Consider the following 20,258-nt stretch of genomic DNA (forward strand, 5'->3'; position numbering starts at 1 on the left):
TCCTGGAGGAGTCTTGCCTTTCCCGCTTGTACCAGCCGGGCGCCCTTTATGGGCGGTAAAGAAAGGTCCTCGCTTGTTGCGAGGTCCCTTAGCTTTAGCAGCCTGTGGCAAAAAAGTGCTCTTGCCCCCAGTGGCATCCTTAATGATTTCATCTAGGTTGGCCCCAAATAGACGATTCCCCTGAAAAGGGAGATTTGTCAAGGTCTTTTTGGAACCTAGGTCAGCTGACCAGCATTTTAACCACAGCACACGTCTGAGGATGACCGCTGACATAGATGCATGCCCTAATAAGGGAGTAGTGTCCAAGGCTGCGTCACAGATAAACTGTAGCCCTTGTATAATCTGTTCCATCAAATCAGATGTCTCCTGGGGAATATCTTTTCCCCTAAGGTCTTGGCGTACCATTCTCGCCCATTCCGTAAGTGTCTGGGAAACTAGACCAATAACAATTACTGGTCTAAATGCTGACCCTATCAGAGAGAAGATGGTGCGGGACTCTGCTTCCATCTTTCGATCCACCGGATCCTTAAAGGACGAAGTGTCCTCCACTGGGATAACCGTGGCTTTATTCAGCCTGGAAATAGGTGGATCCACCACTGGTGGTACCGTCCATTTCTTAATGATGGATTCTTCAAACGGATAGCGTCTAGCAATACGCTTGGAAATAGTAAAGGTACGTTTAGAATGCTCCCATTCTCCTTTAATCTGATTACCGAAACACTTGGGTACAGGAAAAACCTTCACCGTTTTGATGGGCTTATTAGTACCAAAAGGAATCTCTGTTTCAGTTGCCTCTGCCGGTAAAGCCTCAAGTTTTAAGGTTTCCTGCACTGCCACAACTAGTGCGTCCACCAATGCTTCTTCCTGAATTATAGCGGGAGAAGAAACGTCCTCCTCACTGTCTGAGGGGGCTTTACCTGAGACAACAGCCCTTGCAGAGGAACCTGCAACTGCAGTGACCATCTCTGAATCTGAGTCAGAGGTGTCAGATAGTATAGGGGTAGGCGGGGGTCGCTTCCTTGACCCCCGTCCCTGACAGGCCGCCTCCACCCGAGCCACCATAGACTCCAAAATTGCTGTAAATGACTCTACACTCTGTGCACCGGCGGGTCCCGTGGCCCCCTCGAGGGAAACAGATGGGGGAATATGTGTGGCAGGGTCCATGATAATTCCAGTCACTTCCTGGATAATATAATTCAAAAATAAAAAACTTTTTTTTTTTTTTTTTCAGACCCCCAGCGCCACAAAAAGCCCCTTAGTGTTACCTGCTAGGGATCCCTATCGATCGAGAGAGAGAGAGATAGACCCCCAGGCTCACCACTTGATGCTCAGAGTTTAACTGCAACAGGTTATAGCGCTGTCTTGACAAACAGGAAGTCTTTTGGCTGGCTGCCCAGGAAGAAAGGAGGCGGCTCCGCCCCTCTGCACGCCTTCCGGCGCCTCCCCTAGCTCCACGAGGTGTTTAGATCACCTCAAACATGGCCGCCCCCATGCTGGAGACACGAGGCTACGCCAAAATGGCGGCTCGTGCGATCCAGCAAAAAAAATGGCGGCGGCCTGTACTGAATAGCGGTGTGCTGCAGGGCACACAACACTCTCTCTGCATGGGGATTTGGCGTGGTTGGCGGTACCGGCCCTGGCGGACCGCATGGCCATTCGGGAGGCCTGCTAATAGCTGGAGATCTGATTAGGAAGGCAGTCTACATGTCCGTGGCTTCTGACTGGTAGGTAGCTTATTCTTATCACCGTAAGATTCCCAGAATGCCACTGATTACAATCTTTTTAACATGTATACAATTAGATTGTTAGCTCCCAAACCAAGCCTCCTGGCTTTTTGCACATAAAATCACACTCAAAGTAGGAGGATCTGTGTCATTTATAGGATAGAGAGGGACTCTATCTTACCATACAGAGAGGGGCCCGCGTTCACCACAAGACCCGTCAGGGGAAAAGGGGGAACATACTACTCACCATACCGGAACCAGGCGGGCACCAACTCCTGACAGTACCCCTCTCCACCGGGGCGGGAGGGCTGTCGACCGATATGGACGCCGTGACTCATGGTCTTTGGCGTTTCAGCGAGACGTTTAACTCGCGGGGTCAGTCCTTTAATGGGACTTTGTCGCGGCCGACCCAGCGCGGAGCTATGGCCTGCACGCGCTCGTAGGCTGAACTGGGGTGACCACCGGATCTCAACATCCAGCCCGTCGCCCAGTTCAGCTTTCTTGCTTGAAGATCTCACAGGAACACTGGAGAAAAAAAGCTGTCTAAAAAAATCTTTTAAGAAAAAAATCTTGCCAGGACCTAAGATCCCAGCAAGGTATCTAGGTCCTTACTCCTAACTAGACAGAAAATAACTGATTTGCTGAGGCAGAGAGAGAGAGCATATACCCTCTGGGACTGCCCCTAGGGTGTGGCCAGAGCTTTTTAATTTCCTGTCTAGTCCTGCTCCTGTGGAGGCAACATAACCCGAAGGTGCTGTATCACCGAGGACTACGTCTGTCAATGAGCGCTAGAGAAATGATGTCTCATGCTCCCTGAACCACTCTTTAACAATTTGAGCCCGGTGAATCCTGGTATTGTCATCTTGGAATATGCCCGCCCCATCAGGGGAGAAAAAATCCATTAATGGAATAACCTGGTGATTCAGTATATTTAGGTAGTAAGCTGACCTCATTCTTTGGGCACATGCAGTAACTATCCAATAGGATACTTATTGCATACTTAGTTTAGTTAGTTACTTAAGTAATTCCAGGAGGTGACTTTTTTTTGGCCAGGCAGTGTATTATCATTAACTACTTGCCGACTGCCTAACGACTATCTACGTCGGCAGTCAGCCCCTCACAGGCAAAGTGACGTAGGTCTACGTCGCTAGCCTGTGAGGGTCTAGGGAGCGAGTGCGCGCCGCCGGAGGCGCGCTCCCGCGTGGTCACGGACCCCCCCGCGCGTGTGACCGGTGGACCCGATGTCCGCCGGTCACTCTGCGATCACTCAGTTGATCACTGTTTCTACAGCTCAACAGACAGCCAATCACAGTTAGAATCACGCCCCTAGGGACACACACAGCCCCTCCCTCTCAAATAAAGTTAACCCCTTCACTACCAGTGTAATGTTGCAGTAACAGTGCTTATGTATAGCACTGATTACTGCAGTAATGTCACTGGTAACCCCAAAAGTGTCAAAAATGTCAGTCAAGGGTCCGATCTGTCCGCCGCAATGTCGCAGTACCGCAAAAAAAAAAAAAACGCAGATCGCCGCCATTACGCGTTAAAAAAAAAAACAACAACAATGACAAAAATCTTTCCCTTTGTTAGTAAACGCGATAACTTTTGCGCAAACCAATCAAAATACGCTTTTTGCAATTTTTTTTACCAAACATAGGTAGCATAAAACAAATTGGCCGAAAATGTTAAAAAATTTTGATTTTTACATTTTTTGGGGGGAATTTCATATAAAAAAATGTGAAAAATATTGTTATTTTTGCAAAATTGACGCTCTTTTTTTGTTTATAGCGCATGATCAAAAAAAATCGCACAGGTAATCAAATACCACCAAAAGAAAGCTCTGTTTGTGGGAAAAAAAGGACGTCAAATTAATTTAGGTACAGCGTCGCACGACCGCGCAATTGTCCGTTAAAGTCACGCAGTGCCGAATCGCAAAATACCCCCTGGTCAGGAAGGGGGTAAAATCTTCCGGGGCTTAAGTGGTTAAAGGCTATTTAGCTGGTAGAGAGTTAACCATAGCTAATGTGTATGCACCTAATGAAGGCCAGTCTACATTTTTTGCACATTTTTTTGACACCCTACAACGTTTTCATTCAGCACACATCATATTTGGGGATTTCAACTCTGTTTCGCAACCAAGTATAGACCGCAGTAAACAAACACCTAACTCTAAAACCTTCTCCAAATCTACAAGCACACATTAAAACACTTTGCAACTGATTTGTGGAGGGCTCTAAACGTTGGCGCTTGTGAATGTACATTTTATTCACATCCACATGAATCATACTCACGTCTGGATTACAATTTTTGCACACCTAATTTATTATTATATTATCAAACTCTCTTGATGCCACTATTCACCCCGTCTAATCGCCATATAAATGCACTTAGTACTCAATTTATTGGTCTCTCATCTACTTCCTACTCCTGGAGGCTCAATGAATCCCTTTTAACAGACCCTACATGTCAACAAGAGATAGAGACAGCAATTGAAGAATACTTTAAATGAAACTTTACTCCAGACACACCATCGACAACCCTCTGGCCTGCACACAAGGCAGTCCTTTGTGGTCACCTTATTCAAATAGCAGCAGACTGTAATAAAGAAAAATGGAAAAAATCTTAGTTGTTATTACAAAGGACCTACAAGGGATCTAAAAATGCAGACTTCCACCCATGACCCTTCAATCGCTAACTTAATATCCCAAAAACACTCAGAACTAGATACACTCCTAACACAAAGCAGAAAAAGCACTCAGATGGTCCAAGGCCAATTTTTTTTTTTTTATCAAGCAACTTCTACTCATCAATGTTTGCTAGAAAACTCAATCAATCAATTAAATCCCCCCATGTATTGAAACTTAAGAATGCCGCAAATCAATTAGCCACACATCCACAAGAAGTCTTATCGATATTTCAAAAATTCTACTTAAACCTTCTCTCCAGTCCTGAATCCTTCACCTCACCACCGGATCCCTCATGTTTGGCCAATATTCAAATACCTTCATTATCATCCAGTCAACTAGAAAAATTAAACGGCCCGTTGTACAGAAGACGAATTATAGCAAATAATCAAACTTCTAAAAAGAGGCTCCGCCCCTGGACTGGATGAATTTTCTGCATTCTACTATAAACAATTTGCCCCTCGTTTAATCCCATATTTAACATGATTATATAACGATATTCTCAGAGGATTATTCCCAGAGGAAATGTTACTGGCCAATATGTCCTAATTACCCAAACCTGATAATGACCATACTCTGCCTCAAAACTATAGGTTTTAATAATAAACAATGATCTTAAAATATTTAGTAGAATGTAAGCAAATAGACTATCCTCATTGATATCGCCATATCAATCAGGATTTATACCCGGCCACCAAATTACAGATAATATCCGCTTAGCAACAAATGTAATCCAAGGCGCAAACCTTAAATCTCAAGCAGTTCTACTTCTGAGCCTAGATATCAATAAATCTCCAAAAATTATCTCCCATTGATGTCAAAACTTAGAATGATTCGGAAAAACTATGGAAATCGTATCACATCTCCTTCCTAGGAAGAATAACGGCTATTAAAATGACAATACTCCCAAAACTGTTATACTTTAGAGCTGTTCTGATTAGGTTAAATAAAATTCATTCGCAAGTTAATGAATTTGTTTGAGCAAACTCTCATCCTCATCTCTCTAAAACAATTTTATACTCACCACAACACACAGGAGGGTCTTGGCCTTCCTGATTTCTGGCTATATTATTTAGTTTCACGCATGTGACAAATCGCACAATGGCATATTTGTAAGCCAAGGGTCCCATGGGTTAAAATTTGAAAAGGCTTCCATTCAACCTTATGGCTTATTATGGTTCCCCAAAACAGTATTGCCTGGCAAAACCAACTTGTTCTTCAATCATTACAGCTCTGGAGACTTTACAAACAGAAATTCAGTTTAATATCTAAAGCACTTCCCCAGGCAACATTCCTAGGAGAACCAAAATTTCCACCTGGTTTACACAGAATGGAAGATTTCTCCTGGTGGGTATCCAACGATATCACCACCCTTTGTAAATGTATTACAAATTCCACTTTCGTCACATTCTCATCCCTTCAAACAACATATCATATCCCAAATAATGAACACTATCAATTTCTTTAAATAAGACATTTTTACAACACACACTTTAAAACATCTAATTTAGAACCCCCCACCTTTTATGAAAACATAGGTTTAAAAACACCTAGGGAAAGGGTCTCATAACAGAAATATACAATAACTTAGTGAAAGTAGACCATCAAGAATAGCTCCAATACATGCAGAATTGGGAAGCAGAATGTAATCTTTCTTTAGAAGACTGAAGAGACTGCATAATTGATATCCAGAAATGCACAAGATCACTTAGAGTCCGCGAAACTGCGATTAAAGTTTTCACTGGATGGTATTTTACACCCACCAAATTACGTGCTATATTCCCAACAGTTACCATAGTATGCTTTAGAGCTTGCCCTTCCCCAGGCTCCTTCTCTCATATCTTTTGGGAATGCCACAAAATATCTCATATTTGGCACCAACATGAAAATTTTGCTTCTACCATCTCTGTCAATCGTACCCATCTCACTATAACTAACTGTCTATTATTTACACCCATACGGAGATTGTCTATCCCACATATGAGACTTATCCATACTTTAAGTGTAACCATAAAATGGCTCATTGAAAATCACTGGAAATCTCCTGCATTTTCTATTTCTCATATTATTATATATTTTACACAGTATATAATGCTACACTCTTCTATAACCTAAAATAAGACCCTTGGTTCAAACATTCAGATATTCTATATCAATCTTTAAAATAACTAGTTTGAACATTCTCTTCACTCCTTTAGTTGCGGAAGATACAAAATCCATAGTATTTCAAACTGCTTATATAATAATAGAAGCTATTAATTTTATGCCATTTAAAGGATATCAAGTTTACTCCATGGTAATCAATATATTCATCATGTTTCTATGCACATACATGACAATGATATTAATACACCCCAAGTTAAGTGTTCTATACATACAATTGTAATGTAATGCTACACGTTTGCAACCCCTTCCCTTTTCAATGTATTTTTGTTTGATGATCTGTACCACCATGTTTCCTTGAATACAAATAGTTTGAAAAAAAAAAAAAATGAATGTATAGAAACAAAGCCCCTGAAAGAGATCTTCAGAGAGACACAGTGAAGCACATTCATCACTTAAAGACAGGTTTAGTGTAACTGGGAGGGGTTATGTCTTGGATCCATGCCCTTTTTGTCCATTATTCAATTACCTAAGGTGGCAGCATAACCCAATAAGTCATGAAAACGAACTACAAAAAAAAAAAGATTGACGATGAGAAAAGAGTTTACCTTAAGTCATAGGCATGATATCTTTTTATGGACACCCCAAATTCCATTGCAGGGAAATAATGGCATGATCCAGTGTGTGATTTAAAGGGGTACACCGAGGACCTCACCAGTTTAGTTTGAGACTTAAACAAAACATAAATATGGTTGGTAAATATTTTAAATAATGAAGAGAGCTAAAAAAAAAGTCAACAAAATTAGAGAAAATTATATGAAAGTTATTCGAGATATTTTTGCAGCTTAAGAAAAAAAAAATATTAGGAGTGTTAATTAAAGAAGCTCTAAAATCACTATAAGGTCTTTGTCAGAATGCCATCACCCCCTCCATATTACCCCTCCAAAACACTAGGCAAGTAGCACACAAAAAATTCTTCCTTACTGTAAAAAAAATAAAAAATAATTAAATGAGGATGTCATAAAAGGAGGCATTTTCTCTAAGGACATTGCTTCCTGAACACCCTCCCTCCTAATCAGCACAACAGTAAAACTCCATCTAACAAAGGCAAAGTTGTCTAGTAACTGACAGGTAAGGTCAAGGCTACCAGTGACATCACTGCTAAACGACCTAGAAATTGTGTCTTTGCAATAAAGGTAGTCAGTCTAGCTCCAAGGGTATAGGTTATGAGGGAATTTAAAGCAACATTGCATGCTAGATTTTTATTTTTGCCCAAGGATACAATATTTTATTTTAAGAGAGAATACTTCTATTCTGGGTCAAATGGGTGCACTTACTTTTGCACTTCTGTGATCCAGATTTATCTGACAACAGACTAAAACTGTCACAGAGCTGCTCTAGGCTTTGGAATGATCCCATATTGTTGGGATTCACCCAGATGCCTCCGGTTCTTAGCGCGTGGGTGAGAGCCAAAGCCAGCTGCTGCCATTCCCCCCCACCAGCCTGGCGCTCCAGTGAGCACCACAGAGCAAAAAGCAGTGACTGACAGTTACTGCTCTCTGCTCAGAGCCCACTGAGAACTGAGCCATCAGCGGTCATTTGATCGCTCAGCTCTTGGGCTTAGAGCCGGCCAAGGACAGCTGCAGCATGTCAGATGCTGCAGCTGTCCCTGGCCGACTCTAAGCCAGAGAGGGGAGTATGTTTATTTTTTGTTTGTTTTTTTAGCTACCCCAAGCTTCTTCTTTAAACAAAGGAGGAGCTAGCTTCCTAAGATACAATTGAAATCTTACACCTTTTTAGAACTCTGAAATACTGTAGGTTATGTTTTTCAACAATTTTAACTGAGAAATACCTTAAAATGGCCTAAAATTTTCTTTTAGTGGAAATGCACTTCTTGCTTCAGCACTCTGTGTTGATGTATAAAAGTAATGGCTGCACCACTCATCACAGTTTTCCTCACACAGAAGTGTAGTGCTGAAGAATAGAGGGTGTAAGAAAACCTGACTGAATATCTATTGCTGGGACTATAATTAGCCTTTAAGTTGAGTTAACGTATTACCACACTGGTGTCTGGTGCTCTTCTATGAAGGACAAATTATGTCAATATGAGAGAAAGGAAAATCAAACAACCTGATATAACCATTTCAAGGCACTGAGTGTGGATCCACCATTGCAGCCACTGTTCATGTACGAACAGTCAATGACCTGCTGTACGCTAAGCTCCGTGAGAGGATGTCCTTTGATAGCATAGGCAGACTCCACCGTGTCAACTATGCTGAAAGCCCAGCAAGCACCACACTGAAAAATAAAAGCTAAAATAATTATAGAGTTTTGGAAACTGGATATAATACCAAATAACTAAAATGTTGCCAACATATTAAAAAAGCAGCTTTTTCATAAAGTTACAGCAGAGCTGCAGCAAGAGCTCTCAAACATTCAAAGTTACAGTCTACACAAAAGCAGTGGTTCAGTTTTAGATACCAGTTGCTTGAATAGCCTACCAGCATTTAGGGAGTATTTTAATAACATATATAGTATTTCTCTATTTTAGATTTTGAGTGAAGTAGATTTAGCGTAGTATTGTCAGTTGTTTTGTGCTCTGGGAGCCAGATGGGGGAACCTCTCTCCGTTGCTGCAAAGCTGCATGCTCTCAGCTAGGCTGCGTGCTTACACCTAACTGGTTCAATGCCAAAGCACACACACTGTGCCCTTTAAATCTGTTGGAAACTTACAAGAAATGTACAATAATTAGCAAGTACTGTACTCTGTGTGAATTAAAATACTCCTATATTTACTAGAATGTGGTCTTTCTTTCTGACACTTATGAGCTATGATGGCTACTTAAGCTTTGTAAAGGAGAATAGAAAAAGAAAATTAATCATTAAAGCAGAGGTTCACTTTCTGGGTCAATGCTGACTAGTTGTAATATTTGTGCTGCTAGTATTAGTAAATAGATAGGAAAATATATATCATATCTACTTATTTTTAAAGGTTTTTTTTTTTTTTATTATTTCTTCAGTTACTTCCAGGTTTCCAGGCCTAGGCAAATGATGTTGAAAATCCCAGGAGTCTTCAAGAGGAGCTTTCTCAGCTAAGCACGCCCTCCTGCCTGCATGTCTGAGCTAAGGGCAGATGGAGTAGTAATGCTGCATGAATCATCTTACTCAAGAACGTAATGCCCAGAAAGGCTAGGGGTTGTTTTTTAAAGTGATTTCTCAGCATAATAAAGCATGGAGACATGGATGGATAGCGTTTTTCATTTATAGTGCTCAGATGCACAGTAGTTCCACTTTATTGTATCTTCTGTTTTCTTTATTTTTATACCCAAAAGACATATCTAACCTAATCCAGTAAAGTAAATAGTAGGATACCCAAGTGGGATTATGTACCACAGCAACAAATAGTAAATTTAATTTGGAACATAAAGCTGGCCATCCATGGAGTAAATTTTGACTGGTTCAGGATGAACTAGAAAAAAATCTGAAGCAACTACTGTTTGGATATTCTGACTGCTGCGGGCAGGGTCGCTGATAAGTCAGTAAAACCGGCCCTGTTGTACCAGGCCCGGCCTCATCAGATCAGTAAGGGGGGGCCGGGCAGCTTCACAGACAGTTGTGTGCAAGAAAGGGCTTTCTCAATTACATCCCCTCTCAGCTGTTCCTAGTAGCTTTGGGTGTGTATTTCCAGGGCCCCTCTGATGTGATGGTCGGAGCAGTGGAGCGACTTTTTTATTTTTAATTTTGCCGCATGTGCCCTTCGCCTCCGCCTGCATGTTACTGGCACTGCATCTGACCATTGCCTTCTCTGGCGGACTGATCTTTCTCCACTCAGCTCAACAGCTGATTCAAGACCAAGAGGCTTATGTGAGGCAGACAGGCGGGCGGTGGCAGGCAACTGACAAGGTGAAGGAGCCGGAGTTTATCGTGGCTGCAGCACAGGGTGTGAATATAAAGATATACCTAGCCGTAGTACTATGATGATTAAAGACACAGGTAGTGGTCAGTAGGTTCTCTGTTACATAACATGGCTGTTGGGTGCTGATTTTGTTAACTTATTAGTCATAAGTTAACAAAATCAGCACCCAACAGCCATGGTATGTGAAACATGTAAGACACATGTGTCTTATATCAGAATGCTGACAATCACCCTCCTGAAAAAGATCCTCCCTCTGCACCCCTCATTCCTTCCTCTGGCGGAATAGGGCATTTTATTTTAAATTTCTTTTGTTTACCTGTTTCTTTTTTTCTATTAAAGTCTGACCTGTCTCCCCATGCAGGTCATTCGCCTCAGGCGAATGACGCATACACTGCCCGTGGTGCCTCCCGGGATATGTGACGCATAGGCTTTAATTGAAGAACAGGAGGAGGGGGTGGGCCTATCACGCATCATCAAGAGGCGCGCCCCCTGAACCCAGAAGAGACAGCAGGTCTCTTGATGACTTCAGATTGAACATGGCAGTGCAAGACAGAGCTGTGGCTGGGCACACGATGATCTCAGCATGTCAACGCTGGATCCACTGGATGGGTGAGTATCTGAAATGTGCAGATACAACCATCAGGTAAGTGGAGGGAAAAAAAAATGAGGTCAGCTGCAGTTCCTTTTTAACCTGTGCTGTTTGTTATCAAGGCTCCTTTCACGCAGGGCAGAATTTGCTTGTATAGCGGGGATCTGTCTACTGATCCCCTGCTGAGCAGAGCAGGTGGATGACAGGTCCATGTTCACTCAGCTTATGCAAAGCAAACAGACACAGCCTGCTCTACTCTTAGGGTGGCTGGTGTAAACAAACCAGGTGTCCGTTTACACACAACTGCCCTCCGATCCAATCTGCTAGACGGAGGGGAATGAACCCCTTTACGTTTTGTTTAGCGAATCGGATTGAAGGTAGGCGGGTGTAAATGGTCACAAGTCTGTTTACATCCATCACTCTATAGAAGTAAATGGAGGGTCAGATCAGGTCTGCCTGAAAAAATGTACAGCTGATCAGACCTGTCATGTGAAAGAAGCCTAATGCTAATAAATCATAAGATACAGTGGGATGTTACTTGCCGCTCGCCCTCAGTACATTTACTACGGCAGGGTGGCATGGGCAGGCTGGATCACATATATGTACATCATCCAGGGGGACCCCATCAGGTAGGCTGTACGGGGCCCCATGATTTCTTTCATCAGCCCTGCCTGCGGGTGCCACCTGTCAGAATACAATAGCAAACAGAGAATATTCCCTCATTCAGACTGTTAGGTGTGGATGGAGGAATTGATAGATTTCTCTTATTCAGTCCCATGGGGAAATCTTATAGTGTATGGCCAGCAGAGCAAAATGATACATAAAACTGTATGAGCGGATTTTTCGTAAAATGGAGATATGGAGAAGTGACTATGTCTGGTTAACACTTTTATAAAGAATAAACATGTCCATTTAACATGGCTACAAATACATGTCTTGTGACAACATGCATACTAATATTTATAGGTACAGGAAGAAATTTTCCCCCTGCTGGAGCAAATTGTATCATGCTTTATTATAGTTTTTTTCCTCCTTTCTCTGGATCAACTGTGGGTATAGGATTGTATAACTTTTTCCTTCTATTGGATGAACTAGATGGACTTGTGTCTTTTTTCAACCAGACTAACTATGTAACTATATATCAATACACTGAAGAACAAAAGAGAGACAGAAAGGACTCTTGGAACTTACATCCAACTGATTTTTCACTGATGTCACAAGATTTTTATCTCGCCAGTCAAACCGCAATGGCAAAGTATTTTCACTTAAAAATGTTTCATTAGGCACAATGTAATTGTCTTTCATAGCAGGGTAGCTCTTTAAGTAAATGTCTAAAGAAAGAACACAAAGAACAAGTAAAAATATGCCAAATACATAATGGACTGTACAAGCGATAACAATCTGCTTTCTTAGCACTTAAAATTAGTCTTATACTTTATGAAATCATAGTTTCCTAAATTTGCCATGCTGCATAGATGAAGCGTTGTGTGCTGCTTAAAAGGAAACACTCATTGTTGACTTTCCCTGAAAATACTTCCTGTCCGTCATGCTCATCCAGTGGCTTTTGCGGAGTAAGTATGCAGATTAGAGGTTATGAGTTTGCTTAAACTTTTGCTTGTTTTGAGTCAATGACTCAAAGAGTAATGAAGGAAAAGAGATCATTATGACTAGCATTTTAGGATGAATGCCAGCAGCAACATATCCCATTTTTGCATCATGATAGGTTTTTTTCAAAGTGAAATAGGTTTACAATGTTAGGTTGTTCACATACATTTGTCAAGTACGTAGAAAGGATCCAAGTACCCGCGGAGGAGAAAATTTAACTCTAAAAGCAGAAAATGGTTAAAAAAAAAAAAAAAAAAAAAAAAAAAAACTTGACACTTCAGGCAGTCCCCGGGTTACAAACAAGATAGGTTCTGTAGGTTTGTTCTTAAAGTAGAACTATAGGCAAAACCCCGGTCAGATTTTTTTTTTTGCCATCCGTATCCCATTGCAGAGATTTACCTTCACGTCCTGTCCCATATCCAAACAGGAAGTGAGAGGAAATTCCTGCAAAGTAAGTGCATCTCTTGGGGACTCCCAGGTCACCAGAACTAGTGTCCCCATTGGAAGGATTCCCCTCTATTACATTTCTGGGGACAACCCAAAATTTGGGACTTTTACTTTGATTTTCAATATTTTCGATATTATTAGTAAACAGCACAAATAGAGAGGGTGAATCTCCCGAACGGGGGGCACAGATAGCGGTAAAAACTCACAAGCGTTCTAATACCTCCCAGCCTCTATCCAAAACTAAATAAAACATTTTTTCCCTTAGTTATAGTTTTAAGTTGAATTTGTATGCAAGTTGGAACAAGTAAATTTTTTTAAAGTGGACATGCAGTGATGTGGGATTGCTAACAGGTCCACTGGACTATAGGTGGTAATATTCAGTGAGCGGCAAGATGGCCGCCTGGAGGTTTCCGGGACCAGCATAACGTCACACTGCCTCTGTCCTTAAGTACAAGTTGAGTAAATATATATGGGGGTATGATAAATGTGTTCTCTATATACAGTGCCTTGCGAAAGTATTCGGCCCCCTTGAACTTTGCGAACTTTTGCCACATTTCAGGCTTCAAACATAAAGATATAAAACTGTAATTTTTTGTGAAGAATCAACAACAAGTGGGACACAATCATGAAGTGGAACGAAATTTATTGGATATTTCAAACTTTTTTAACAAATAAAAAACTGAAAAATTGGGTGTGCAAAATTTTTCAGCCCCCTTAAGTTAATACTTTGTAGCGCCACCTTTTGCTGCGATTACAGCTGTAAGTCGCTTGGGTTATGTCTCTATCAGTTTTGCACATCGAGAGACTGAAATTTTTGTTTAAAAGAAGGGTAGTGTCGCGCTCAAACATAAAGTGCTTGTGCAGATAATTAAACCTTAATTCAAAAATTAAAAATTCATGATAGGTGACAATCTAAAAAAATCAATCAATCTGTGCTCAACATTGTAAAGTGCAAACAGTCCATATGCAGCATCAAACAGTCCACATCTCTTTGGTGTCACACAAATTAGCAGAGACTTGATGTTAGTGCAGATTAACCTTCACCTCCACACTTCACCCAGTGATCTAGTAAGGTACTCCTTACCGGAAATATATGACCCCTTAATTATAGGGGGTCACATAGGCAATATCTCCACTCAGTACACACGATCCTCAGCTCCTCTGTTACACAGTGGGTAATCCAGCATCAAGCCCTTATAGTGTAGCTCGGATCAGGTGACAAACATGGGTGGGACAAAAAGGAGACTCTCATGGTGCAGTACATCTAAACATATCGCTTTATTTAAAAAGTATTGCACTTACTCGAATCACCATAAAACAATCGCCTTTCTCATAAAAACATCCAGCGAGGGTTGTGAGCACTGCCGATCGCACAGCGCTCCTCTAACCCGGAAATGGCTACGGTCTCACGTTTCCCTTCCCGACGTACGTTTCGTCAGTACGACCTGACGTCATCAGGGGATCATGTGACCGTATGTTTACTTCTCTTATTTATTGAGAATAAACCGCTTGGCATCCAATCAGAAACTCCTTAGTTTGTAACCCCGCCCGCATGACTCGGATCAGAATCATTAAGGGAGCCTGCTTAGAACAAAAAGGATGATATCATAATATTGCAGCAATGACGCCGCAATTTATTTCTTTTTAATATATACCCAAAGTAGGGATGCACCGAAATTTCGGCCACCGAAATTATCGGCCGAAAATGAGCCTCTCTCATTTCGGCCGATAATGGGTTAACAGTGCCGAAAATAAAAATGGCCGCCGTGGGGAAGGAGGAGGGCGCAGCGCAGCGCAGGGCAGGTTTCAAAAGTCCCGCCTCTGGCCGGCCGTCCGCCTCTTAATAATGTCCCTACTACTCTGTGCATTATGAATGGACATACTAGGCGGGGGGCGGGGCGAGCGGCCGCTATAGAGAGAACTATTGAGATCCTTCACTGTCAGCTCCTCACGTCTATGTATGAATGAGAACTGAACTGAGCTGACACCGGGCGGGGGGGCGGGCGGAGCGGCCGCTATTAGCTGTGACTATGTGAGAGTTTCACTTCCCTGACAGGCACGTATCTCCGCTGACAAGGAAGAGAAGCTCTCACATAGTCACAGCTAATAGCGGCCGCTCCGCCCGCCCCCCCGCCCGGTGTCAGCTCAGTTCAGTTCTCATTCATACATAGACGTGAGGAGCTGACAGTGAAGGATCACAATAGTTCTCTCTATAGCGGCCGCTCGCCCCGCCCCCCGCCTAGTATGTCCATTCATAATGCACAGAGTAGTAGGGACATCATTGAGAGGCGGTGCCGCCGGCCAGAGGCGGGACTTTTGAATGCAGGAGAGGACACCCGAGGAGGAGGACGCTGAGGCAGTGGGGGAGGGGGGAGGGGAGCTGAGGCAGCTTACCAATGCTATTAGTATTATGAGGCATGAGGGGTTAATGTATTGTCACTGCTGGTCACTCATCTATTAGTGACTGACCAGTGGCAGTTAATTAACCCCTTTTGTGCTGCATTAGTGCAACCAGTGTCAGTGTTAATTAACACTGGTTGCACTAATGCAGCACAAAGGGGTTAATTACCTGCCACTGGTCAGTCACTAATAGATGAGTGACCAGCAGTGACTATACATTAACCCCTCATGCCTCATAATACAAATACCATTGGTAATTAAATTAACCTCTTGCCAACCCATCACAGTACATATACTGTGACAGGGTGGCAGCGACAGGTGTAGGTGTACGTCGCTGCCTGTTTTTGGTTTATGTCCCTGTTCTATCCATTTCAAATTTTTTTTGGGGAAAAAGTCATTTTCGGTTTCGGTTTCGGTTTTCGGCCAAGGGCATCCTGCATTTTCGGTTTCGGTTTCGGCCCAAAATTTTCATTTCGGTGCATCCCTAACCCAAAGCAAAATTGCTTAGTTTAAAACCTTGGACCGCAACTGTGCTTACTGGGTTTGTGGTGGAATGCCTCACGTTACATTATTGAAATTCCATCAATAGCGGTATTGATACAAATGCATAACCTAGTAAATTCATTAACCATTTCAGTACTAAATAAATTAAACAACATGTTGTAAATTAATTAATTGGGTTTAAATCATAAATTTGCATATACTACCTCAATTTTGTTATTGTTGGAGACAAGTTAAAATTAATTTTAATTTTATTTTTGGTTAAAAAGATTAAAATTTAAAAATTATTTTTTTGAAAAATTAAAGATTAAAATTATTAAAAATTAGATATAAAGCAATTCAAATCTATCTCAATGTTCATACCTAAAGGTTGCAATGTGTTCATTTTATATATCCATTGGGTTTCATTAATGGATATTTTTTGAGTCATGTTTCCTCCTCTCCAATGGTTTATTACTCTATCAATACCACAAAAAGTCATTTTTGAAGGATCCTTATTGTGGTACAAGCGGAAATGATTGGAGAGGCTATGTTTTGGAAATCCCTTCCTCACGTTTTTAACGTGTTCGTTAATACGCACCGATAATTGTCTTGTGGTCCTTCCAATATACTGGAGGCCACAAGGACAAGTTATCAGGTATGTAACGTGGGTGGACCTACATGAAATGAATTTTTTGATATTAAATTGCTGACCGGTAACATTAGATTGGAAGGTGGTGGTTTTCCTTGGATTTTTCTTTGTTTTCTTGCACGCATTGCACCTCCCACAACGAAAAAAACCATTTACATCTAAGAAAGTTGGTTTATTGGTGGGCGGGTCTGGTATATTTGGAGCAATGCTGTGTCTAAGATTAGGAGCTTTTCGATAAATGAAAATTGGTTTTTCCGGTAATATTTTGTTCAAGGTCTTATCTTTTTTCAAAATTGGCCAATGTTTTCTCATAATGGCTTCAACTTTTTTATAATCTCTATTAAAGTTGGTTAGGAACGCTATTTCTCCATTGCTGTTCTTATTCTTCTTTTTCGTTTTCAGCAGATCTTTCCTCGGCATTTGTCGCACAAGTTCTCTTGTTTTCAAAACTTCTTCCAATTTGTACCCTTTTTCAACAAACCTAGATGTTAACAGATTTGATTGGGTCAAGTAGTCTTCTTCTTTCTTACAGTTTCGTCTTATGCGCATGTACTGTCCCTTCGGTATAGCTCCCAGCCACTTGGGATGATGGCAACTTCTTGTGGGAATATAACTATTCCTATCCGTGTCCTTGAAGAAACTCTTGGTACAGATCTGATTACCCTCTTTTACCAGAGTCAAATCAAGGAAATTCACGGATTCAGTCTCCCAAGTAGCTGTGAATACCAGCCCATACTGATTATCATTGATTTCTGCCAGGAATTTCTTTAGGTCCTCCTCCGAACCACTCCATAGGACTAGCAGATCATCAATGAACCTTTTATATAAGGTTAACGATGGGTTGGGGTTCTTGAAAATTACCTCCTTTTCCCATTGGCCCAGAAGGATGTTAGCGACACTTGGTGCATATTTAGCACCCATTGCCACGCCCTTAATTTGGTTATAGTGACTACCATCGTGCCAAAAGTAATTGTTGCCCATTGCCAGGCCAAGGGCATCGCATATAAACTTTTTTTGTATTGGTTGGAGATTGGTTTTAGAGTTTAAGGCAGCAATGGTGGTGTCTATCACATCTGATTGTTTTAAACTCGTGTACAACGATTCCACATCTATGGTCACTAGGATAGTGTTCGATTGTACTTCTAATTCTTCTAAGATGTTAATTAGATGTTTACTGTCTTGTAAATGGGACGGATAGGTAGGTATTATGGGCTGCAAAAAATGATCAATGTATTCTCCAATCCTGGAGAAAATAGATCCAATTCCACTTATAATTGGCCTGCCGGGCGGCTTAGTTTTATGTTTGTGGATTTTCGGCAGCTGGTATATGGTTGGTAGTCTGGGTGCTTTTGGTACAAGGTACTGTGCTTCTTTCTTTGTAAGGATCCCGTTTTCTTTGGCTTTTTTCACCAATTTGTTTAATTTGTCTTTCAAGGTTTTGGTGGGGTTGTTTTTCAGCTTCTTGTAGGTGACAGTGTCACCTACTAGTCTATTGAGTTCTTCTTTATAATCATTTTTGTTTAGAACTACGATTCCACCTCCTTTATCAGCTCCTCTGATTACTATATTCTTCCTTTTTTCTAATTCTTCCAGTCCTTTTTGTATGTCATTTCGATTGCTTGAATTGGTTTTGATCTTTTTAACATCATCTTCCACCATATTTTTGAAGACCTCCAAACAATGATTGGAGGCTTTGGGTGGATTGAAAGTGGATTTATTTCTAAGTCCACTGTTTTGAAATTCAGAACTCATAGGATTCTGGCTCAAAGGTTTCTCTAGAAAGTGTTTTTTAATTTTGAGTTTTCTTATGTATTTTTCAATATCAATGTATGTGTTGAACTTGTCAACACCTCTATCAGGGGCGAATTTATGCACCAAGTGTCGCTAACATCCTTCTGGGCCAATGGGAAAAGGAGGTAATTTTCAAGAACCCCAACCCATCGTTAACCTTATATAAAAGGTTCATTGATGATCTGCTAGTCCTATGGAGTGGTTCGGAGGAGGACCTAAAGAAATTCCTGGCAGAAATCAATGATAATCAGTATGGGCTGGTATTCACAGCTACTTGGGAGACTGAATCCGTGAATTTCCTTGATTTGACTCTGGTAAAAGAGGGTAATCAGATCTGTACCAAGAGTTTCTTCAAGGACACGGATAGGAATAGTTATATTCCCACAAGAAGTTGCCATCATCCCAAGTGGCTGGGAGCTATACCGAAGGGACAGTACATGCGCATAAGACGAAACTGTAAGAAAGAAGAAGACTACTTGACCCAATCAAATCTGTTAACATCTAGGTTTGTTGAAAAAGGGTACAAATTGGAAGAAGTTTTGAAAACAAGAGAACTTGTGCGACAAATGCCGAGGAAAGATCTGCTGAAAACGAAAAAGAAGAATAAGAACAGCAATGGAGAAATAGCGTTCCTAACCAACTTTAATAGAGATTATAAAAAAGTTGAAGCCATTATGAGAAAACATTGGCCAATTTTGAAAAAAGATAAGACCTTGAACAAAATATTACCGGAAAAACCAATTTTCATTTATCGAAAAGCTCCTAATCTTAGACACAGCATTGCTCCAAATATACCAGACCCGCCCACCAATAAACCAACTTTCTTAGATGTAAATGGTTTTTTTCGTTGTGGGAGGTGCAATGCGTGCAAGAAAACAAAGAAAAATCCAAGGAAAACCACCACCTTCCAATCTAATGTTACCGGTCAGCAATTTAATATCAAAAAATTCATTTCATGTAGGTCCACCCACGTTACATACCTGATAACTTGTCCTTGTGGCCTCCAGTATATTGGAAGGACCACAAGACAATTATCGGTGCGTATTAACGAACACGTTAAAAACGTGAGGAAGGGATTTCCAAAACATAGCCTCTCCAATCATTTCCGCTTGTACCACAATAAGGATCCTTCAAAAATGACTTTTTGTGGTATTGATAGAGTAATAAACCATTGGAGAGGAGGAAACATGACTCAAAAAATATCCATTAATGAAACCCAATGGATATATAAAATGAACACATTGCAACCTTTAGGTATGAACATTGAGATAGATTTGAATTGCTTTATATCTAATTTTTAATAATTTTAATCTTTAATTTTTCAAAAAAATAATTTTTAAATTTTAATCTTTTTAACCAAAAATAAAATTAAAATTAATTTTAACTTGTCTCCAACAATAACAAAATTGAGGTAGTATATGCAAATTTATGATTTAAACCCAATTAATTAATTTACAACATGTTGTTTAATTTATTTAGTACTGAAATGGTTAATGAATTTACTAGGTTATGCATTTGTATCAATACCGCTATTGATGGAATTTCAATAATGTAACGTGAGGCATTCCACCACAAACCCAGTAAGCACAGTTGCGGTCCAAGGTTTTAAACTAAGCAATTTTGCTTTGGGTATATATTAAAAAGAAATAAATCGCGGCGTCATTGCTGCAATATTATGATATCATCCTTTTTGTTCTAAGCAGGCTCCCTTAATGATTCTGATCCGAGTCATGCGGGCGGGGTTACAAACTAAGGAGTTTCTGATTGGATGCCAAGCGGTTTATTCTCAATAAATAAGAGAAGTAAACATACGGTCACATGATCCCCTGATGACGTCAGGTCGTACTGACGAAACGTACGTCGGGAAG

General features: G+C 41.0%; 1 protein-coding gene across 1 annotated transcript in view; it reads right to left on the reverse strand.

The window, feature by feature from the left end:
- Positions 1–20,258, reverse strand: part of ASIC5 (acid sensing ion channel subunit family member 5) — a gene marked incomplete at its 3' end in the record, with an annotated part of 198,351 nt that overhangs the window by 162,473 nt on the left and 15,620 nt on the right. The window contains exons 3-5 of the mRNA XM_082249038.1: positions 12,207–12,346; positions 8,642–8,809; positions 7,120–7,241 (exon numbers count right to left, since the gene is read on the reverse strand). Coding sequence (XP_082105164.1) covers positions 7,120–7,241; positions 8,642–8,809; positions 12,207–12,346 — 430 coding nt within the window. The remainder of the gene's footprint in view (positions 1–7,119; positions 7,242–8,641; positions 8,810–12,206; positions 12,347–20,258) is intronic.

This window comes from Pelophylax lessonae, assembly GCF_965119305.1.
Source record: "Pelophylax lessonae genome assembly, chromosome: 1".
Taxonomy (NCBI): Eukaryota; Metazoa; Chordata; class Amphibia; order Anura; family Ranidae; genus Pelophylax; species Pelophylax lessonae.